Below are 24,525 nucleotides of genomic sequence, written 5' to 3'. Positions count from 1 at the left end.
AAAAGATCATGACATCAAAACAAAAGAGAGACTGATTGAGATGCGGAGGGGATATGATAGAGAATGGAATTTCAAAGGGAAAGTGGGGGGAGGGAGGGTATTACCATGTGATATTTTTTATAATCATGGAAGATGTTAATAAAAATTGAGGAAAAAAAAGAAATTAAAAAAAATACAAATACAGATAATCCCCACCTCATAGTATAGTCAGAACACTAAATACACAGAAGAAAGAAAGGTTACTAAAAACTGTAAGAAACATCATGTCACACACAAAGGTTTTTATTTTTTTTCTAAATAGGGTCTCACTCTAGGCCAGGCTGACCTGGAATTCACTATGTAGTCTAAGAGCGGCCTTGAACTCACAATGATCCTCCTGCCTCTGCCTCTCAAGTGCTGGGATTAAAGGCGTGCACCACCACAGCCAGCCAATGGCCAGTTTTTTTTGATGCAAGCATTAAAAGTCAAAAGGTCACAGAATGATGCATTTCAAGTACTGAGAAACCACAACTGCCAAGCCAAACTACTATATCCAGCAAAATCATCTCCCATAAGAGAAAAAGAAATAAAGATATTCCATGATGTGGTAGTTTAATTCAGATGTTCACCATAAACTTGATGCTTGATCTCTAGCTGATGGCAATTTGAGAATTGGAACCTTGTTGGAGGTGAGTATATGGATGTTATAGCCAGCTTCCTTTTGCCATACTCTCCCAGAACTCAGGAAGATCACAGTGAGTTCAAGGCCCTCCTGAGACTACATAGTCAATTCTAGGTCACCTTGGGCTAGAGTGAGACCCTTCCTCAAAAACAACAACAAAAAGCTGGGTGTGGTGGTGCATGCTTTTTTTTTTTTTTTTTTTTTTGGTTTTTCAAAGTAGGGTTTTGCCTGAGTCTCAGGGTGGCCTCAATCTCATGGTGATCCTCCTACCTCTGCCTCCTGAGTGCTCGGATTAAAGGCATGTGCTACCACACCTGGCCGTGCATGCTTTTAATGCCAGCACTCGGGAGACAGAGGTAGGAAGATCACTGTGAGTTTGAGGCCACCTTGAAACTACATAGTGAATTCCAGGTCAGCCCGGATCAGAGTGAGACCCTACCTTGAAAAACTAAACAAAACAAATAAAACAAACAAACAGAATAAAATAAAATAAAAAATTTAAAAGAGACTAATTGAGAGGGGGAGGGAATATGATGATGAGTGAAATTGCCAAGGGGAAAGTAAGGGTGGAAGGGAATGATCAGGGTTTATTTGTCTATAATTAGGGAAGTTGTCAAAAAAAATAATAAATTCAGGGTATACTAAAAGGAGAAGAATTTCACTCCAAAGGCATAGTAGGTGTTAAAAAAAAAAAAAAAAAAAAGAAGAGCCAGGTGTGCTAGCACACACCTTTAATCCCAGCACTCTGGAGGCAGAGGTAGGAGAATAGCCATGAGTTTGAGGCCACCCTGAGAATACAGAGTGAATGCCAGGTCGGCCTAGACTAGAGTTAAACCCTACCTAGAAAAACCAAAAGAAAATAAAAAATAAATAAATAAAAATATCTGGGGGTGGGGGTGCACGCCTTTAATCCCAGCACTTGGGAGGCAGAGGTAGGAGGATCACCATGAGTCCAAGGCCACCCTGAAACTACATAGTGAATTTAAGGTCAGCCTGGACTAGTGAGACCCTACCTCAAAAAAAAAAAAAAAAAAAAAAGGCTGGAGAGATGGCTTAGCGATTAAGCACTTGCCTGTGAAGCCTAAGGACCCCGGTTCAAGGCTGTTTCCCAGGACCCACGTTAGCCAGATGCACAAGGGGGCGCACGCATCTGGGGTTTGTAGTGGCATGCCCATTCTCATTCTCTCTCTCTCTCTCTCTCTCTTCCTCTTTCTCTGTCTCTCGCTCTCAAATAAATAAAAGTAAAATTTAAAAAAACATCCCACAAGTTGGGAGATGTCACTGCAGACACAGTAACCCTTTAGAATGCCAGACAGACAAAACCAGCAAAGAACCTCTCCTTGCCATATTATAATTAAACTATTAAACACACAAACCATAGAAAATATATTTTTTTAATTTTTTATTAACAACTTCCATGATTATAAAAAGTACCCCATGGTGATACCCTCCCCACCCACTTAATCCTTTGAAACTCCACTCTCCATCATAACCCCTCCCCATCTCAGTCTCTCATTTACTTTTGATGTCTTGATCTTTTCTTCCTCTTATGATGATCTTATGCAGGTAGTATCAGGCACTGTGAGGCCATGGATATCCAGGCCATTTTGTGTCTGGAGGGAGCATGTTGTATGGAGTCCTGCCCTTCCTTTGGCTCTTACATTCTTTCCACCACCTCTTCTGCATTAGACCCTGAGCCTTGGAAGGTGTGATACAGATATATTGCAGTATTGAGCACTGCGGTTATTTCTTTCCATCATCATGATACCTCACAGAAAATATATTGAAAGCAGTTAGAGAGAAATATCAAGTCACTTATAAAGGCAAGCCCATCATGATAACAGCAGATTACTCAACACAAACTTTAAAAGCCAGAAGGGCTTGGAATGATGTATTCCAAGTTCGGAAAAATAACTGGCCCAATGCCATCTTTTGTAGTGTGAGTTTTTGCTATGCCATTATGTTTTTTTGGAGTATATTTGGTATTATGGTTCAGTTAAAAGACTTTGGACTAGGGGAATGTATGAACATCATTGGAATTGATAAAAACTATGGGGACTTTTAAAGTTGAACTGAATGTGTTGTATTTTATATCATGTGTGGTATCAGTTTATGGGGGCCAGGAGTGGAATGTGGTGGTTTGATTCAGGTGTCCCCCATAAACTTAGGTATTCTGAAACTTAGGTTCCCAGCTGATGGAAACTTGGGAATTAATACCTGCTGGAGGAAGTGTATTTGTTGGGGGCAGGCTTATGGGTGTTATAGCCAGTTTCCCCAAGCTGTGTTTGGATCACTCTCATGTTATTGTCCACCTGATGTTGGCCAGGGGGTGATGTCCAATCTCTGCTCATGCCATTGTTTCCCCTGCCATCATGGAACTTCCCCCCTCGAGCTTGTTAGCCAAAGTAAACCTCTTTTTCCCACAGCTGCTCTTGGTTGGGTGATTTCTCCCAGCAATGTGAACCTGTCTGCAACAGCTGTAGAGATGGCTGAGCAGTTAAGACACTTACCTACAAAACCTAAGAACCAGAGTTCAATTCCAGATGCACTAAGTGGTGCATGCATCTGGAGTTTATTTGCAATGAGTAGAAGTCCTGGTATGCCCATTCTCGCTCTGTCTCTGCTTAAAAATATATATATATTTTTTTTAATGTAGGAGGCCAGGTATGGTGGCATATGCCTTTAATCCCAGCACTTGAGAGGTAGAGGTAGGAGGACAGCCATAAGTTCAAGGCCGCTTTGAGATACATAGCTCAGGTCAGCCTGGGCTAGAGTGAGACCCTACCTCAAAAAAACAAACAAAAGTAATGTACGAGTCTGGCATGGTGGCATAGGGGAGGCAGAGGTAGGAGGATAAAAAAAGAATGTAAACAATTTTGTCCTATTCTCATAACCCAGCACAACTGTGTCACTGAGTCCTATATTGAGTTAATCAAGTATCTTACAAGACCAAACCATGGATAAAAACAACTTTGAACAAACAACCTTCTGTTGTACATTTAAACTTCCTTATCACTAATTGTTAGGAATTTTCTGTTTGTGCCCCCCCAAATCATGTAACTTTAAAAACTTGTAACTCACCAATAGTGGAAAGAATTCAAGGTGATGTAACACTGCCTGCCACATTGTCTATAAAAACTCTGAACTATCAGAGCTCAGGACTCACTAAGGATTTGGAAGCTATTCCCCTGAATCCATGTCAACATGAATAAATTTTCTGATTCTCCACTGTATGGTGCCACCAAGAGGGAAATTATCCCTATTGTCTGCAGCAGTTGCTGAAGAGCTGGAACTCAGGTGTGTGCATTCAAGCCCAGCGCCTTCCAGATGCTGGATTCAGGTGTGCTGACTTCTTCCAGATTCAGTCCCAGACCAAAAATAAAAACCCTGGTTGCTTAAGAGGCTTGTGGTGGGCATTTTTCTCTTTTCCAGCTCCTAGGATGTTCATCTCTCAGCTTCTGAGGTTTTCGCCATAGGTAAGGTTTTGGCTTTCCCACTGTAGCAGCTTAGATGCTGTAGGGGTGGGAAAGCATATACCTGGGCCCTTAGACCATGTGCATGTTTCCACTCCTTACCTTTTGGTCTCAGACTAACCTCCCGTGCCATTCCACTTCTTCGGTTTGTGGACTCTCCCTCACTGTTTCTGATGGAATAAATATAATACTTCACAAAAATAATCCTTTCAGTCTTGTTTTATTTCATTTCTTTAAGTAAAGCATACATGAGCTCAGGTTTGCATTTGAGCCCCCAAAATAAGTCCCATTTCACTATCTCTGTGTGACTCAGTTCTTGTAACAACAGGAGAGGAAGTCCTCAAATGAATAGTGTCTGTGGCCAGAGCAAGAGCCCAGGCATACAGAATTGTCTCTAGACAGTATGAAGAAGGAGGCTACCCCAATATCTCCTAAGTGCACTAGTTTAGGGTGACTGGGATCCAAAGGTAAAAGGCAGGAATGTACTTGAGCCTGCCTAAAGGTCTTGAAGAAGCCTGCCTCAAGAAGGTCCCTAGACTCCAGTTGGACCGGAGGCCCACTCCATGGGAGGGAATACATCCCTGATACTGAAAACTTAAAACAGGTGTAGTCATAAGCCCTAGGGCTGTAACATATGCTGATGTCTGGATAAATGTATATACTATGCTTATTAAACTGCCCAGTGAGCACTTCTCTTAATACTTATACCCTTATATATGCTACTCTCACTTTGGACAGAGAATCTTCTCTTTTCAGATGGCAGTGACCTTGGGATGACTCAGAAGGTATCATAGTGCTGGAAAGAAGTGACTAGAGTAGTGAGTAACATCTGGATCACACCTTCCAGGGCTCAGGGCCTAATGCGGAAGAGGTGGCAGAAAGAATGTAAGAGCCAAAGGAAGGGTAGGACTCCTTACAACGTGCTCCCAGAATGTTAGAGTCACATGTTGGGTCATGATTTGCAGAGACATTTATCATACCAATAACTGGGGGCTAACTCCACAATGCACGACCCATTTTCATTAACAAGGAGGGTTTAGTGGGAGGGGGTAGATCACAGATGAGCCTAAATAATGGTACCAAACTGCCTGTATTTACTGAAAAGAAAACTAATAAATTAAATTTAAAAAAAAATGGCCTGGATATCCATGACCTCACAGTGCCTGACACTACCTACACAAGACCATCATAAGAGGAGGAAAAGATCATGACATCAAAATAAAAGAGAGACTGATTGAGATGGGGAGGGAATATGATCTAGAATGGAATTTCAAAGGGAAAGTGGGGGGGGTATTACCATGGGATATTTTTTATAATCATGGAATGTTAATAAAAATTGAGAAAAAGGGGCTGGAAGGATGGCCTAATGGCTAGGCGCTTGCCTGTGAAGCCTAAGGACCCTGATTCGAGGCTCGATTCCCCAGGACCCACGTTAGCCAGATGCACAAGGGGGCGCATGTGTCTGGAGTTTGTTTGCAGTGGCTGGAGGCCCTGGCATGCCCATTCTCTCTTTCTCTACCTGCCTCTTCCTCTCTCTGTCTGTCACTCTCAAGTAAATAAATAAAAATGATCAAAAAATATTTTTTTTAATTGAGAAAAAGGGCTGGAGAGATGGCTTAGTGGTTAAGTGCTTGCCTGTGAAGCCTAAGGACCCAGGTTCGAGGCTTGATTCTCCAGGACCCATGTTAGCCAGATGCACAAGGGGGCGCACACATCTGGAGTTCATTTGCGGTGGCTGGAAGCCCTGGCACACCCATTCTCTTTCTCTCTCTATCTGCCTCTTTCTCTGTCTGTCACTCTCAAATAAATAAATAAATAAAAATGAACAAAAAATTTTTTTTAATTGAGAAAAAAAAGAAGGTCCCTAGATCTGTTTTGTCAAAAACAACCTAAGTCCCTCCCTTGGAAGGAGTTCACCTTTCAAAGCATTAAGACTGCCTTTGATCCCAGCACTCGGGAGGCAGAGGTAGGAGGATTGCCATGAGTTCAAGGCCACCCTGAGACTACATAGTGAATTCTAAATCAGCCTGGGCTAAAGACCCTACCTTGAAAAACAAAAACAAAAACAAAAACAAAAAAAAAAAGATTCCTGGAAGGAATGGGCTAAAAGGAGAGAGAAGGACTTAAGGGGATGGTATGGTATATATGTAAGTATAAAAACTTACTCGGGGGTGAAAAAGCATAAGTGAGGTAAGGGGAAGAGGTTGAGTGAAGGTAGGATAGGGGAAGGGTTAATCAAAATCTAAGAGGATATAAATAAATGATATGGAAAGCTCCTTTTTTTTTTTTTTTTTTGAGGTAGAGTCTCCCTCTAGCTAGGCTGATCTGGAACTCACTCTGTAGTCTCAGGCAGGCCTCAAACTCACAGTGATCCTCTTACCTCTGCCTCCCAAGTGCTAGAATTAAGGTGTGTACTACCATGCCTATCTGAAACCTACTATTTTGGACAATGGTTCATCCTGAAGCCATAGATTATTACCAGAAAATTTTCAGTGCCAGGGATGGGATACCTTCCACTGAGTTGTTGGCCAGGGAGGTCACGGATACACCCAAAACATTATAGGCCATTGCTGAGGCCCTTGGTTTCCCACCATGAATAGATGGCAAGACCTTTAGCTGAAGACTCCACATACTTGGGCTGCAAGGGCACTGAGAAATCCTACTGGAGCTGAGCTGAAAACCTCCTCCATGTAGACCAGTTGACAGAAGGCTGGGAAAAACTACACTGCATGCAGTTCAATGGGAGAAAGAGAAATCACCAGGGGAGATACTCAACAGTGGACACTGCAAGCTTTAAATTTGGCCAGCCAGACCAAATGAGCCAATGGGTGCAATACTGGCATGTCTGTTATTGGGAAAACCAACCGCTCTCTAATTGGACTGGAGGCCTGTTCCATGGGAGGGAAAACCTGCAACAGGTGTAGTCATGAGTCCTAGGGGTGTAATGTCTGCTGCTGTCTGGCTAAATGTATATACTATGCTCACCAAACTGCCCAGTAAGCCCTTCTCAATGTTCATATCCATATATTAATGCTACTTTCCCTTCTAGTTAGAGAAGCTTCTCGTTAGATGGTAGTGACCTTAGGATGATTCACAAGGTACCATGGTTCTGAGAAGTGACAGAGGAGTGCTTAGCACTGAAATATCTCTACCACACCTTCCATGGCTCAGGTTCCACTGTGGAAGAGGTGGAGGAAAGAATGCAAGAGCCAAAGGAAGGGTAGGACTCCTTACAATGTGCTCTTTCAGACACAAAAAGGCCTGGATATCCATGACCTTAACACTACGTACACAGGACCATCATAATAGGAGGAAAAGATGATGACATCAAAATCAAAGAGAGACTGATGGGGGGGGGAGGAATATGACAGAGGGTGGTGTTTCAAAGAGAAAGTGTGGGGAGGAATTACCATGGGATATTGTGGTAGTTTGAATAGATGGCCCCCAATGTATTCAGTATTTTATTAGTTTGTAGTTTGCATCTGTAGCCACCTAGCTGGAGGCAGTTTGACTGGGTGGATCTTAAGGTGTGGTGGTAGGTTTGAGATTTCAATCTAAAGGTATGCAAAGTGTGCCTAGCTGGAGTTCCTGAAGTGTGCTGTGCTGTGTGGCTTTTGGCTTTTTGACTTGTGCTTCACTCTCTCTGTTTGGACCTGTGAAGGTAAGCCAACTTCTTCTACTATTATGGAACTTCCCCTGGATCTGTAAGCTTCAATAAATCCCTTCCTCCATAACTGTACCTGGTCTGGAAGTTCATCTCAGCAATCCTGAAGCTGTCTGCTACAGAAATTGGTACCGAGGAGTGGGCTGAAATGAACCTGAACCACGTGGATGTTGGTCTTTTGGAACTTTTGTTTTGGAGGAATGGGCATGGACTTGGTGCTTGAAGATGCCTTCTGGAGTGTTAAGCCAAGTTTTATGGACTGTTCTGATGAGAGTTTGAGAATCCTAAGTGCAGATAGTATTGAACTTCAAGGCATGGCTTATGACTTCTTAAGAGGAAGAAAGACTGCAGAGGACTTTGTTGGAACTGGGATACTGGCATAAGGGCTGGATACATCCTGCTGCTCAGGGCCAGAGAGTTTTATGAAGGTTAAATTTGTAAAGGACTGATGTACTTGGATAAAGATATTGGACTGAGAGGTTTAAGATTTTAAGTTGGAAAACCTCAAGCAAGCTAAAATTGCAGGCACTGAAACTTGTATTAGGTTACTGAACCTGTTATTATCAAACACATTACCCAACTTAAGGAAGATGGCCCAACTGCTTTACAATGGAAAGGAAGCTTGAGGAAAGACTATCATAGAAATACAAACTCTTGGGCTGGAGAGATGGCTTAGCAGTTAAGAGCTTGCCTATGAAGCCTAAGGACCCTGGATCAAGGCTTGATCCTCCAGGACCCACGTTAGCTTTCTCTGCGTCTAATGAGATAATCATGTGATTTTTGTCCTTCAACCCATTTATATAATGTATTACATTTATAGATTTGCGTATGTTGAACCATCCCTGCATCTCTGGGATAAAGCCTACTTGGTCAGGGTGAATGATCTTTTTGATATATTCTTGTATTCTGTTTGCCAATATTTTGTTGAGAATTTTTGCATCTATGTTCATGAGGGAGATTGGTCTGTAATTTTCTTTTTTTTTGTTCTATCTTTGCCTGGTTTTGGTATCAGGGTGATGCTGGCCTCATAGAAGGAGTTTGGTAGAATTCCTTCTTTTTCTATTTCCTGGAAAAGCTTAAGAAGCAATGGTGTTAGCTCTTCCTTAAAGGTCTGATAAAATTCAGCAGTGAATCCATCTGGGCCTGGGCTTTTTTTAGTTGGGAGATTATTGATAACTGTTCGGATCTCCATGCTTGTTATAGGTCTATTTAAGTGATTAATCTCATTTTGATTTAATTTAGGTAGGTCATATAAATCAAGGAAATCATTTCTTTCAGATTTTCATACTTTGTGGAGTATATGCTTTTATAGTATGTCCCTATGATTTTTTGAATTTCTCTGGAATCTGTTGTGATGTTACCTTTTTCATCTCTGATTTTATTAATTGGTGTCTCTTTTCTATTTCTTTTGGTCAGATTTACTAAGGGTTTATCAATCTTGTTTATCCTTTCAAAGAACCAACTCTTTGTTTCATTAATTCTTTGGATTGGGTTTTTTTTTTTTTTTGTTTGTTTGTTTTGTTTCTATTTCATTAATTTCTGCCCTAATCTTTATTATTTCTTCCCATCTACTGATTTTTGGTTTGCCTTGTTCTTCTTTTTCCAAGGCTTTAAGGTGAAGCATTAGGTCATTTGCTTGTGACCTTTCTAATTTCTTAATATAGGCACTTAAAGCTATTAATTTACCTCTAAAAACTGGCCTCATTGTGTCCCAGAGATTTTGGTATGTTGTGTTCTCATTATCATTTGACTATATAAATTTTTTGATTTCCTTCTTGATTTCTTCGTTGACCCATTCATCATTTAGTAGTGTATTGTTTAGTTTCCATGATTTTGTGTATGCTCTATAGCCTTCCTTGCTACTGATTTGTAGTTTAATCCCATTGTGGTCAGATAGAATGCAAGGAATTATTTCAATTTTCCCGAATTTGTTAAGATTTGCTTTGTGTCCTAATATATGGTCTATTTTAGAGAATGTTCCATATGCTGCTGAAAAGAATGTATATTCTGCAGCCTTTGGATGAAATGTCCTGTATATATCTGTTAGGTCCATTCCTTCTATGACCTCATTTAGTCCAGATGCCTCTGTTTATTTTTTCCCGGGATGACCTGTCAATTGATGAGAGTGGGGTGTTAAAAGTCACCCACCACCACTGTGTTTGGTGTTATCTGTGACCTTAGTTCTAATAGTGTTTGTTTGCTGAATTTGGGAGCCCCCATGTTAGGTGCATATATGTTTAGGATTGTAAAGTACTCCTGTTGGAGTGTGCCCTTAATCAATATAAAGAGACCTTCCTTATCTTTCTTGACCAACGTTGGACTGAAGTCTTGTCAGATATTAGGATAGCAACCCCTGCTGGTTTTCTAGGCCCATTTCCTTGAAACACCATTTTCCAACCTTTCACCCTAAGATAATATCTATCCTTTGTAGAGAGGTGAGTTTCTTAGAGACAACAAATTGTAGGATCCTGCTTTTTTAACCCAGACTGCAAACCTATGTCTTTTGGTTGGGGCATTGAGGCCATTGATATTAAGAGATATTATTGAAAGGTGTGTATTTATGTTTGCCTTTTTTTTTTTTTTTTTTTTTTTTTTTGTGGTTCTGGTTCTACTTTTGCTTTCTTGTGTTAACTAGTATTTGAGTATTGCTTGTTTTTTCCAGGTTCCTTATATGTGTGTTTTTCCTTTTCTTCAGCATGGAGGATCCTATCAAGTATTTTCTGTAGAGCTGGTTTTGTCTTCAAATACTCCTTTAACCTGCTCTTGTCATGTAATGTCCTTATTTCTCTGTCTATTTGAATGGATAGCTTTGCAGGATAAAGTAACCTTGGTTGACAGTTGTTATCTTTCAGAACTTGTAATACATCACTCCAAGCCCTTCTGGCTTTTAAAGTTTGTGTTGAATAATCTGCTGTAATCCTGATGGGTTTGCCTTTATAGGTAACTTGATTTTTCTCTCTGCTTTCAATATTTTTTCCTTGGTTTGTGTGTTCGGTAGTTTGATTATAATATGGCGAGCAGAGGTTCTTTCCAGGTTTTGTCTGGCTGGGGTTCTAAAGGCTTCCTGTATCTGCATTGGCACCTCTTTCCCAATTTGGGGGAAGTTTTCTTCTATGATTTTGTTGAAGATGCCTAGTATGCCTTTGGAGTGGAATTCTTCTCCTTCTACTATGCCCTGAATTCTTATATTGGATCTTTTCATAGTGTCCCGAATATCTTGAAATTCCCACTCATACTTTTCTATAAGTTTGTCTTTCTCTTTGTTGGACTGTATTAGATCTGCCACCTGGTCTTCTGGCTTACATATTCCGTCCTCTCTTTCATCCATTCTACTGGTGAGATTTTCTACAGAGTTTTTTATTTCATTAACTGTGTTCTTCATTGCTAGTAATTCTGACTGGTTTTCCTTTATTATTTCTATTTCCTTATTTATGTCTTGTATTGCCTTCTTTATTTCATGAAATTGTTGTCCTGCATCTTCTTTGATTCCTTTGATTTCCTCTTTGACTCCTTTGATTTGTTCTCTGACTTCTTTGAACATATTTACAATCATTCTTTTGAAATCTTTCTCAGGCATTTCCTCTAACTCATTCTCACTGGAGGTCATTTCTGATGCATTAATACTGTTAGGTGGATTTATATTGTCTTGCTTTTTAGTGATTCTTGTGTTATAATGTATATATTTTTATATCTTGGATTAAGTTAATGCTTGGATTTTCTAGCTAGCTGGGTATTCTTAGCTTTATCAATTGATTTGATGTTATATATCTTCAGGATAGGAGCTTAAGGTGTTAGGTGTGGCTCTTAACACTCTCAGAGTATCTACAAAGGTGCTCCTAGGGGTTGAGTTTCCCTGCTATGGGAGTATTCAAGTAGGCTGAGTGGAATAAAATACAGGTAGATTCTAAAATTTAACTAAACACAATCAAAAACAGCACCCAGTATTTAAGCAAGAGTAGTTATAATAACAACCAGATCCTCTATCAACAAAGTGGTTAAGATTTCTGGTCTGTTGAGGGATCCAAGTCAGCTTGTGACCAAGTAAGACCCTTCCCTGGTGCAATCAATCCCAGTTATCTTTTTGGATGATTTTGGTCTCAGTCAAGTTGCTGGCTGGGTCGTTAGGCTTCTGTTCTAATTTCTGGAGCTGGGCACTGGCTTTTCCTGCGGGGCAAACCAAGCTTGGAAACTGTGGCCCTGCAGATCGGCACCCCCGCTGCTGGAACTGCCACTACTGCTCCTGAAGCTGCCGCTGCTGGATCTGTTGCCACTGCTGCTAAAGCTGCCACTGCTGAGTCTGTCACCTCTGCTGGGTCCACCATTGCTGCTGCTGCTTTAGCTGCCACTGCTGGATCCTCCACTGCTGCTGCTGGATATGTGACTGCTGCCTCTGAAGTTGCTGCTGCTGGATCTGCCACTGCTGCTGCTACTGGATCTGCTGCTGCTGGGGCCGCTGCTGCTGGGGCTGGAGCCGCTGATGTTACTGCCGGACTCTGCTCCTGCTTGGGTTCTGCTGTCGGCTCAAGTTGGCGTGGCTGGTCCCGGGACCACTGCTCTGTTCGTTGGAGCTGGGCACAGGCGGTGGGGGAGGGGAGGGAGCCGTAGCTGCTCTGGTTCTCTCACTGTTCCATGTGTCCTTCTACCTTGTGATCTGCTCTTCCGTTGTTCACTGCCACTCTCCCTTCATGTCTCTTGAGTTGCGGAGAGCACCGGTGTGAGTAGAAGCTCCCTGCACCTGGCTTTTCCTGCGGCTGGAGCCGAACCTGGCAGCTTCCCGGTGCACTGCCGCCACCGCTGCCGCAGTCAGTGGACCTGCTGGGGCCGCTTTTGCTGGCCTGTGCAGGCTCTGGATCTTTTCTACTTCTCCACTGCCATTTCGATTTCCTATACACCTCACTTTTTAGTAAAAGTGTGTATTTTGCTGAGTTTTTTTGGTCTCTTTAACCCCTAGGCTGCTTTGGCATGGTACCTAAGCTGCCATCTTAACCGGAAGTCCAAGAGTGAGATTCTATCTTGAAATCCCCCCCTCCAAAAAAAGAATCTGGGTTCCACCCCTACTACCATAAGAAATTTCAATGAAGGGAAAAAAATACATATTTGTTAAAGAAAGACGGAGGGGAGGCAGTAAATAGAAAAAAAGAAAAGAAAATTTTCAGTGCTAGGATTGGGATAACTTCTAGTGAGTTGTTGGCCAGGTAGTTCCTAGAAGCTCACAAATCATTACAGGCTATTACCAAGGCTCTTGGTTACCGACCAGGAATAGATGGTAAAATCCTACTGCTGAGGACTCCACATGCTTGTGCTGCAAGTTCACTGAGAAATCTTGCTGAAGCTGAGCTGAAAACCTCCTCCACGTAGACCAGCTGACAGAAAGTTGGAAAAAGCTATACTGCATGCATCTCCATAGGAGAGACAGGAGTCATCAGTGGAGATAAACAACAGTGGAGGGCTAGAGAAATGGCTTAGCAATTGAGTGCTTGCCTGTGAAGCCTAAGGACCCTGGTTCAAGGCTCCATTCCCCAGGACCTACATTAGCCAGATGCACAAGGGGGCACATGCGCCTGGAGTTTGTTTGCAGTGGCTGGAGGCCCTGGCATGCCCATTCTCTCTCCCTCTCTCTCTCTCTCTCTCTCTCTCTCTCTGCCTCTTTCTCTCTGTGTCTGTTGCTCTTAAATAAATAAATAAATAAAAATTTAAAAAAACAGTGGACACTGCAAGCCTCAAGTTGGGTATGCCAGGCCAAATGACCCAATGGGTACAATAGTGACATATCTGTTATTGGGAAACCAACAGGTCTCTAATTGAACTAGAAGCCTGCTTCATGGTAGGAATACATGCCTGATACTAAAAACACAGTGGGGGAAGTCAAGAGCACTAGGGGTTTAATGCCTGCTGGTGTCTGGCTAAATGCATATATTATGCTCACCAAACTGCCTGGTAAGACATTTTCATAATGTTGATATCCATATATTAATGCTACTCTTACTTTTTTGTTTTTTTAATATTTTATTTTTATTATTTGAGAGAGGGAAAGAGGCAGAGGGGAAGAGAAGGAGAAAGAGAGAGAATGGGTGCACCAGGGCTTCCAGCCACTGCAAACCAACTCCAGATGCATGTACCACCTTGTGCCTCTAGCTTACGTGGGTACTGGGGAATTGAACCGAGGTCCTTTGGCTTTGCAGGCAAGTGCCTTAACCAATAATCCATCTCTTCAGCCCTACTCTTACTTTTGGGTTAGAGAAGCAAGGTGGTGACCTCGGGATGACTCAAAAAGCACCACAGTGCTTTCAAGAAATGACAGAGGAATGTCCAGCACTGAAACATCTCTATCACACCTTCCAAGACTCAGGATCCATTGCACAAGAGGTGGTGGGAAGAATGTAAGAGCCAAAGGAATGGTTGGACTCCTTACAATGCATTCTTCCAGACACAAAATGGCCTGGATATTCATCCATGACCTCTCAGTGCCTGGCACTACCTACACAAGACCAGTATAACAGGAGGAAAAGATGATGACATCAAAATAAAAGAGAAACTGATTGAGAGAGGGAGGGGAAATGATGGAGAGCAGAGTTGTGAAAAAAAAGTGTGTGGGGGGGATTATCATGTTTTATTGCTTACAATTATGGAAGTTGTTAATAAAAAAATGATTCCTGGCTTAAATATTATCCTGGCAGTAGAGATTATGTGTAGCCCACCCTGAGATAACAAGGGAAGATCTTTTGGTTTAGGAAGAAGAATAGAAATTGATCTTTAAAAGATACAGGGCTGAAGAGACAGTTTAGTGATTAAGGCACTTGCTTTCAAAGTCTAATGACACAAGTTCAATTCCCCAGTACCCATGTAAAGCCAGATGCAGAAAGTGGCACATGCATCTGGAGTTCATTTGCAGCAGCTGGAGGGCCTGATGTCCCTATTCTCTCTCTCTGCTTGCAAATAAATAAATATATTTTTTTAAAGATACAGCTGGGTGTGGTGGTGCACACCTTTAATCCCAGCACTCAGGAGGCAGAGGCCACCCTGACACTGCATAGTGAATTCTAGGTCAACCTGGGCTACAGGGAGACCCTACCTAACAGGAATAAATAAAAAAGATACAGTCAGATTCTAGTTAAGGCTAGATTTACTGTTAGCTCATAGGTCTTGGCTCCAGGCAGTGATGCAGTTTTAGTTAGATTGCTTCTCTGCTGTAGTATTTAACAGGTTTGCGAGTTCCCAACTGCCATTTTCCTCCATCTGTTGTATGTTTTATTTCTCCCTCCACCCTAAATCCTTTAAGCCCTTGATGCCCCAGCTAGTTTTCCACGAATTCTTTAATTATTTATCAAACTTTGCATACTCTATATATACAAAAACTTGGAGGGAAAAAAAAACTTTGAGTGGATTGGGAAATATTTCAGTGAGTATAAGTGCTTGCCACACAAAATATGATAACCTAAGTTTAGACTCCCAGCACCCATATAATAGCTGCACACTAACCTTGCATATTCAGTGGTGAACAACATGAGATTCTGTCTCAAACAAGGTGGGAGGTGAGGAGCTGTTCTCTGATCTTCACACGCATGCTGTGGCACACATATGCCAGCACTCACATTTACTTGTACACATAAACACACACGAACCTTTTTAGCTTTTTTTTTTTTTTGTCTCTTGCAAATCAAAAGCTTTGACTAGATAGCTATTGTGCTTACAATGAATGTGAAGAGCTTATTTGAAAGTAACAGTTTTAAATATCCTGGAAGCAATGGATGTACTTGTCCTGCCAGTAACTGCTCAAATCTGTAAGAAAGTGTGAGGCAGCACAAAAAATTTCAGGAATTTATATCATACTGCTGAGTGACAAAAGGATGTTAAGGAGTGTAAGTATGGTGTATCAATTACTTTCTAGTGCCTGGCCAGAGCAACTTAGGGAAGGAAAAAGTTTATTTTGGCTTATAGTTCCAGAGGGTAGAGAGTCCATTACAGCCAGGAAGGTATGACAGGAACAAGAAGAAGTCAGGCAGGCAGGAAACAGGGAGAACAGGATGCAAAGCCTTGCTATCACACCTCAGGGTCCACTCCCAGGAAGCCTGCTTCCTCCAGCAACGCTCTACCACCCACTGAACTTACCTCCTAGTTCCCCCCAAGGTTTTTGCAGATACAAAGTATGCAAAGACTCCCAGCTCAACCAAGTGTTCAAACACATGAGGTAGATTCTCTATTCAAACCAGCATATATACTGAGACCCCGTGGTGCAAAGAGTGTAAGTAGTATCATTGCTAGGAGAAAGAAAACAGGCATACATGAATGCATGTACAAGCACAGAATGTCTAGCCATTCAAAGGAAACTTGTAGCTTAGGTTGTCTGGAAGAAGAAAGCTTTTGTGGTCTTTGATTTGGTTCTTTTTTTTTTTTTTTTCAAGGTAATGTTTCACTCTAGTCTAGCCTATCCTGGAACTCACACTATATAGTCCCAGGCTGGTCTGGAACTCACAGCAATCCTCCTACCTTTGCTTCCCAAGTGCTTGGATTAAAGGCATGTGCCTGGTGCAAATTTTTCAAATATGTAGATAAAATGAAAGCATTTTACACTGGGAGTCAGAGGTGGTGGAGGCATGCCTATAATCCCAGCATTTGGGAGACTGAGGCACATAGATGGCCACATGCTTTATATCAGCATGGGCTACATAGGAAAACCCTGTCTTAAAAAAAAAAATAGTAAAGCCGGGCATGGTGACACATGCCTTTAATCCCAGCACTTGGGAGGCAGAGGTAGGAGAATCACCGTGAGTTCGAGGCCACCCTGAGACTACATAGTGAATTCCAGGTCAGCCTGGACCACAGTGAGAACCTACCTCGAAAAACCAAAAATTAAAAAAAATTGTAAGGGGCTGGAGAGATGACTTACAGTTTCAGATGCTTGCCTGCAAAGCCAAAGGATCCAGGTTCAATTCCCCAGGACCCATATAAGTCAGAAGCACAAGGGGGCACACACATCTAGAGTTCGTTTGCATTGGCTGGAGGCCCTGGAGTGCCATTCTTTCTCACTCTCTCTCTCCCTCTTTCCCTGTCAAATACATAAATTAAAATATTTTTTAAAAACAGAGTAAGAAGCCAGGCATGGTGACACATGCCTTTAATCCCACCACTGGGGATGCAGGGATAGGAATATCGCTGTGAGTTCAAGGCCACTCTGAGAATACAGAGTAAATTCCACGTGCTAGAGTGAGACCCTACCTCAGGGGCAAAAAAAAGAAAGATGATGACATCAAATTAAAAGAGTCTAATGGAGAGAGGCAAAGGGACGTGATGTAGAACAGAGATTTGAAGAGGAAAGTGGGGGAGGGAAATGTCAGGATTTATTGTCTGTAAGTATAGAAGTTGTCAAGAAAAAATAAAAATTTTAAAAATCGGAGAAAGAGAGAGAATGGGCACACCAGGGCCCCTAGCTACTTAATAAGAACTCCAGATACATGCACCATCATGTGCATCTAATCTGGTTTTACGTGGATACTGGGGAACCGAACCTGCGTCCTTAGGTTTTGCAGGCAAGCACCTTAACTGCTAAACCATCTTTCTAGCCCAAATAAACAATACTTTTTTTTTTAAGTGAGAGAGAATTGGTGTGCCAGGGCCTCTAGCTTCTGCAATAAATCCCAAATGTATGTGCCACCTTGTGTGCATGTGTCACCTTGTGTGTCTGGCTTACATGGGATCTGGGGAGTTGAATATGGGTCCTTGGGCTTTGCACAAAAGCACTCTAACCACTAAACCATCTCTCCAATCACAATAATACTTAAAAATTTTTTGTTCATTTTTATTTATTGAGAGTGACAGAGAAAGAGAGGGAGAGAGGTAGAGAGAGAGAGAGAGAATGGGCGCGCCAGGGCTTCTAGCCACTGCAAACGAACTCCAGATGCGTGTGCCCCCTTGTGCATCTGGCTAACGTGGGTCCTGGGGAATCGAGCCTTGAATTGGGGTCCTTAGGCTTCACAGGCAAGCGCTTAATTGCTAAGCCATCTCTCCAGCCCCACAATAATACTTTTTAATAATCCAATAAATAAACAGAATAAATGCCCAAGAACCTCAGTGGCACAGTAAGCTGGGAGTGGTGGTGCGAGCCTGTTTATACCCACACTGGGAAAGTGGAGTTAAGAGGATCAAGAGTTCAAGGACAGTCCTGGCTACATAGTTAGTTCAAATCCAGATTAGGCTTACATGAGATGGTCTCAAAACACACACACACACGGCATAATATTTGTGTAAATTCTGTATACATAATTCTGTACACTTTAAATCATGTGCAGGTTATTATAATACCTAATAAAAATGTAAATGCTATGTAGCTATTATACTGTATTGGGGGAAAATGACAAGGAATTAAAGAATGCTGTTGGGAACCTGCATTATACAATACCAGCTAATCTACTGGCTCCCTCTATATAAATTATATTTTGTTCCTTTGGCCACAGATTAGTGGGCTGGAGCTCTAAGACACAGGGGGATATTCTAGGGTAGCATACTTTTGGAAATCCAAGATTAATATTAATTTCTTTAGCAGCTACTAAAAGATCATTTAAGAAGCAGATCCTTTTCAAGAGAATGGCAAGCTGAGCGTGGTGGCACACGCCTTTAATCCTAGCATTTATGATCGCCATGAGTTCAAGGCCACCCTGAGATTATATAGTGAATTCCAGGTCAGCCTGAGCTACAGTGAAACCCTACCTCAAAAAAAAGTACCCTGAAGAGAATGGTAACACTTCGGGTATTCATTCAGGAAATATTTACTGGTTATCTTCTCCTCCTCAGTCCTTATTGAAGACAGCTGTTATCAGGAGCCTTCCAGGCTCGTGCAGCGCCAGGATTCAGGGTGAGATAAGTTCCGGTCCCGCCAGCAGAGGGCGCGTCCCCGGGACCCTACGGCTCCACAGCGCCGTGCGCGCGCCCCAACCCGAGCGCGCTCCCGCCAGCGCGTCACGTGACACGGCTGAGGAACCTGAGCTCGGGGGCCTAAGCCGACATAAAGTCGTTGCTGGAGACCACTGCGGGTGCAAGCCCAGAGGCTCGCCCAAAGAAGTGGGTCGTGGAGAGGAAGCCGGGGAGGTCGATGCTGCCTTCCCCTTCCAAGTCAGGTCAGCTCCCGTGGGCTTCTCACCGTTCGCCGCGCGCGGGTCCCGAGCGTGTGCATGCGCTCTCTCGGCGGGCACGCTCCGGTGACCATGTAGGAGGAGACCGCGGGGAAGCTCCGCTGCCTGGGCCGAGGTCCGCGCTGCCGCCCTCCACACCCCCGGAGCGGCCCGCGGGGATCCTGGGCCCTGCTGGCAACTCCGGCCTCCGGTGGAGGCCTGGCCGGGAGCGCCACGAATTCTCGCTCCGTCTCGCGAGAGTCTAAGTTGAGGAACATGGCGACGTCTAATCTGTTAAAGGTAAGCCCCTCTCTCCTGCCGGCCAGGTACTCGGTGACGGACGGGCTCGGCTCTTCGCGAAGGGCTCGGCAAGCGTGGAGCCGAGAGCTGAGGGCCAGTTCCGAGGTTGTCCGCCCTAGCGGAGGCCGCGATGGCTATGCCCGAGGACCCGAACGCCGGGCTCTGGCCTTGAAGACTGGAGGCTGGCTCCCCCGGTGCGATGCTTTGCAGGGACCAGCCCTGCTCGGGAGTAACGAGGGCAATGGCAGTGGTTGACTCTAGGGTCTGTTTCTTCTGAAGCGAGAATCTTAGGTGCATAAGAGGAAGAATCCAAGAAAATACTGCCTAACAGGTTTCAATGACTTGACCCCCTCCCCACCCCCAGCACCTTAATTTCTCATTCTGTCTGGAGGAAATGCGATCAGACAACAGTGCCTCCCACTCCACCCTTTCTCTCTCTCTCCCTCTCCCTTCCCTGCACGCTATATACCTTCCCTCTTGTTCTCCCACTTTTGACTTAATGTTTTCAACCCTTCTTTTTTTCCACCCCAGTTATAGGACAACCAGATAATAGCTCTCATTTTAGGGTGTAGACAATTTCATACCAAAGAACTTTTGAGCCAGTCTCGGGCATGGGGATGTATACTTTATCACTAGTTAAAAAGTTTGGAAGGGGGAGGGATAGAGAGATGGCTCCGCGGTTAAGGCACTTGCTTGAAAAGGCTGACGGCTAGGGTTCCATTCACCAGTACCCATGTAAAGACAGATGCATAAGGCAGCGCATGCACCTGCGGTTGGCTTGCAGTGGCTGGAGGCCCTGAAGTTTGGAAGAGGGCGACGAGCAAGTCTGCTATACCCTTCTGTTTTAGTAGGAATCTTTTCCTTAAAATGACTGAAATGATGATTACCTCGAGGAACATAAACATGCCTTCAGGCAGTGTGGATGGATAATAGTTAAGATAGTGAAACCATGATTTCTTTGTTTGAAGCAGGGTATCACTCTAGCCCAAGCTGACCTGGAGCCCAGACTGGCCCCTGATTCCCCATTCCAGCCTCCATGAGTGCTAGGATAAAAGGTTTGTACCACCACACCTGGCTATCTTGCATTTATTTTTTTGTTTGTTTGTTTTTCGAGGTAGGGTTTCACTATAGCCCAGGCTAATCTGGAATTCACTATTTAGTCTCGGGGTGGGCTTGAACTCACGGCGATCCTCCTATGCTCCCAAGTGCTGGGATTAGAGGCGTGCATCACTGTGCCAGGCTTCTAGCTTACCTTCTTTAAACCATTTTCATTAGCTGTTTAATATGCGTCCCTCTTACAAAATGTGCAACATATACTAAGGAGAAATCTCCTCTTTTTACTTACTTATTTAAGAGAGAGAGTGGGTATAGACGCTTGCTGTGAACAATGCATGTACCACCTTGAGCATCTTGCCTCAGTGGATACTGGGTGATGAAACCTCTGTTGGCCAGCCTTGCACCTAGGAATATGGTCTTCTATACTTTACTTATTTATTTTGGTTTTTCAAGGTAGGGTCTCAGTCTAGCTCAGGCTGACCTGGAATTCACTATGTAGTCTCAGGGTGGCCTTGAACTCGCGGCAATCATCCTACCTCTGCCTCCCGAGTGTGGGGGTTAAAGGCGTGTGCCACCATGCCTGGCACTATATTTTGTTTACTTATTTGTAAACAGAGCGATATGGACCAGGAGAGAGAGTATAGGAGTGCCAGGGCCTCCAGCCACTGCAAAGAAACTCCAGACATGCACCAGCTTGTGCATCTGGCTTATGTGGGTTCTGGAGAATCGAACTGTCATTAGGCTTGTCAAGCAAGAACCTTAATCACTGAGCCATCACTCTAACCCACTATCAGTTTAGTTGTTGTCTCTCCTCCCCCCTCCCTCCAGGTAGGGTCTCTCTAGCTCAGACTGACCTGGAATTCAGTGTAGTCTCAGGGTGGCCAGGAACTCACAGCAATCCTCCTACCTCTGTCTCTGAGTGCTAGGACTAAAGGCATGCACCACCACACCAGGCTCACTATCAGTTTTTAAAAGGACCTACAGCTAGACTGACTGACTCTGCCACTTAAGAGCTGTATGACTGAGCAAGTTCGTTTATTGGTGTCCAAATTTCCTTACCAGGAAAAGAAAATTATCAATGGCACCTTTTTAATTTTTTTTATTTTGTCTGTTTTTGTTTTTGTTTTTTTGAGTTAGAGTTTCACTCTGGCCCAGGCTGACTTGGAATTAAGTATGTAGTCTCAGGGTGGCTGTGAACTCAGGGCGATTCTCCTACCTCTGCCTCCTGAATGCTGGGATTAAAGGCAGCATGTGACACCACTCCAGCTTTTAATATTATTATTATTAACAACATTTTATATGGATACATAATGTGTTGGTACCTTCTTTTCCCTCGTCCCTGCCCCCGTTCTGTTGGGGACACTCCTCCATGGAGTTGCAGGTATTCCCTATGTGATTGTGGTTTATGCATTGCGGGAGCAGCAGTTAGTTATTTTGGGGAGGCAGGAAATATCAGTGACATCTTTTCAAAATTTTTAAAATTTATTTATGAGAGAGAATGAGTGTGCCAGGATCTTTAGCCACCACAAACTTCAGACACTTGCACCACTATGTGCATCTGGCTTAGATAGGTACTGGGGAATGGAACTTGGGTCCTTAGGCTTCACAAGCAAACTCCTTAACAGCTAAGCCATCTTTCCAGCCCAGTGGTACATGTTTATAGCAGGATCTTTTTTTTTTTTTTTTTTTTTTTCTTCCCTGAGGCAAAGAAGAAAGCATTTATTTGGGAAAAACAGGAGCTGCCAGGGCTGGCTCAGAAGAGAGGAGCAAGGCCAACCTGAGTTTCCCGATAGTAGGCTTCATAGGGCTTTTCCCTTGAGGAGAGGGGAGGAGGGGAAAGGCCAAATAGCCAGGGTGTGAAACCACAGCAGTGAGCAGGTGACTTAGGAGAAAAGGGGGCAGGAAACCATGACCTGAGGGCATTGTTAGGCAAGGAAGGGATAATGGCTGGGAGACTTCTTGAGGAATGTGTATAAGTCTCTGTGGCCATCCTGCTGTCCTTGGTGACTCCATTTTGGGAGCCTGTCCCGACTTATAGCAGGATCTTGATGAGTGAGTGAATTTATGTAAAATGCTCACAACAGTATCTGGCATTTAATATACAATAAAGTACTAGAAATACTGATCCTGTTTTGTTTTTCCAGTTTTTCGAGGTAGGTCCTTACTCTAATCCAGGCTGACCTGGAATTCACTATGTAGTCTCAAGGTGGCCTCGAACTCACGGTGCGCCACCACGCCTGGCTTGTTTTTTTTTTTTTTGTTTTTTTTGTTTGTTTGTTTGTTTGTTTTTTAATTTTATTTATTTATTTATTTATTTTGGTTTTTTGAGGTAAGGTTTCACTCTAGCCCAGGCTGACCTGGAATTCACTATGGAGTCTCAGGGTGGCCTCGAACTCACAGCGATCCTCCTACCTCTGCCTCCCAAGTGCTGGGAATAAAGGCGTGAGCCACCACGCCCGGCTCCCATTTTTTTTTATTTTTTATTTTTATTTTTTATTTTTATGTAGGGTCTCACTATAGCCCAGACTGACCTGGAATTCACGATGTAGTCTCAGTTTGACCTCAAATTCACAGTGATCCTACCTCAGCCTCCCAAGTGCTGGGATTAAAGGCATGCACCACCATGCCTAGCTAAAAAAAATTTTTTTTTTTTTTGTTTTTCAAGGTAGGATCTCACTCTAGCTCAGTCTGACCTGGAATTCACTTCACTACGTAGTCTCAGGGTGGCCTTGAACTCATGGTGATTTTCTTACCTCTGCCTCCTGTATACTGGGATTAAAGGCATGTACCACCATGCCCAGTTTGTATCTTTTTTTCTTACAAAGGATGTCTGTAGAACATTTGTAATAGTGTACTGCAATTTCATTTTCTGTTTTAAGTCCCTTCTGACATAATCCTACATGCTCTTTTGCTTCTGCAGTTGTCATCTGGGCTCCAGATGCTCATTTTCTTCATTTCCAGCGTAGTATCCTACTCCAAACCACAATTACTAAAACATTTTTTATACCTTAGTTCTTATCAAACTACCCAGCTATTTGGACATGCATTTCCTTTGGTCAATACCATATGTTTTCTGCTGTTTTCCAGGCTACCTCCAACTTGCCTCCTTCCACCATTTGTTTTGTTTTGTTTTGTTTTGTTTTGGAGGTAAAGTTTCACTAGCTCATTCTAACCTGGAATTCACTATGTAGTCTCAGACTAGCCTCGAACTCACAGCTATCCTCCTACCTCTGCTGGGATTAACGGTGTGTGTTACCATACCTGGCTCCTTCCACCTAGTTTTGTCCCTCAGCACTTGGCAGCATGTCCCTAGTTTTTCCCCCTCACTTCTGTAACTCTAAGAAAAGTTTATCTCTTTTGCTTGTTTTTCAAGGTAGGGTAGTCCATACTGACATGGAATTCACCGTGCAGTCTTAGGGTGGGAATCTCCCTACTTCTGCCTCCCCAGTTCTGGGATTAAAAGCATGTACTACCATGCCCAGACTATACTTTTTTCTTTTCCTTTGTTTTCTTTTTTTTGAGGTGAGGTTTCACTGGAACTCAGTATGTAGTCTCAAGGTGGCCTCAATCTCATGGCAATCCTCCTACCTCTGCCTCCCAAGTGCTGGGATTAAAGGTGTGTGCCACCATGCCCAGCATGGACTATATCTTTAAAAAAGTATTTTTTTTTTTTGAGGTAGGGTCTTGTTCTAGCCGAGGCTTACCCAGAATTCACTATATAGATTCAGGTTGGCCTTGAATTCATAACCATCTTCCTACCACTGCCTCCTAAGTGCTAGAAGTAAAGGCTTGCGTCACCACCCAGCGGGAAAGGGGGGAAAGGGTGCACGGAGGCCTATAACCACTGCAAAATGAACTCCAGAGAACTCCAGAGGCATGCATGTGACACCTTGTGCATCTGGCATTATATGGGGAATCAAATTTGGGTTGTTAAGCTTTGCAGACAAGTGCCTTAACCACTGACCCATCTCTGCAGCCTCCAATTTTTTTTTTTTTTTTTTTCGAGGTAGGGTCTCACTCTGGCTCAGGCTTACCTGGAATTAACTATGTAGTCTCAAGGTGGCCTCGAACTCACAGTGATCCTCCTACCTCTGCCTCCTGAGTGCTAGGGTTAAAGGCGTGCACCGCCATGCCTGGCAAGCCTCCAATTTTTTTAAAAAAAAAATTTTTATTATATTTTATTTATTTATTTGAGAGAGAGAGAGAGAGAAAGAGGCAGATATATAGAGAATGGGCGCACCAGGGTATGTAACAACTGCAGACAAA

General features: G+C 43.2%; 1 protein-coding gene and 1 pseudogene across 2 annotated transcripts in view; one reads left to right on the top strand and one right to left on the bottom strand.

The window, feature by feature from the left end:
- Positions 1 to 19,181, bottom strand: part of LOC101617283 — a 33,866-nt pseudogene extending 14,685 nt beyond the window's left edge.
- Cul5 (cullin 5) overlaps positions 18,732 to 24,525 on the top strand; it is a 78,796-nt gene continuing 73,002 nt past the window's right edge. For both annotated transcript variants that reach the window (XM_045145424.1, XM_045145423.1), the window contains exon 1: positions 18,732 to 19,203. In XM_045145424.1, the coding sequence (XP_045001359.1) occupies positions 19,180 to 19,203 (24 nt within the window). In that variant the 5' untranslated portion in view covers positions 18,732 to 19,179. The remainder of the gene's footprint in view (positions 19,204 to 24,525) is intronic.

Source organism: Jaculus jaculus, chromosome 3 (assembly GCF_020740685.1).
Source record: "Jaculus jaculus isolate mJacJac1 chromosome 3, mJacJac1.mat.Y.cur, whole genome shotgun sequence".
NCBI classification, from domain to species: domain Eukaryota; kingdom Metazoa; phylum Chordata; class Mammalia; order Rodentia; family Dipodidae; genus Jaculus; species Jaculus jaculus.
The sequence above is the reverse complement of the archived record's forward strand: the minus strand, read 5'-3'. Positions and strand labels throughout refer to the sequence as shown.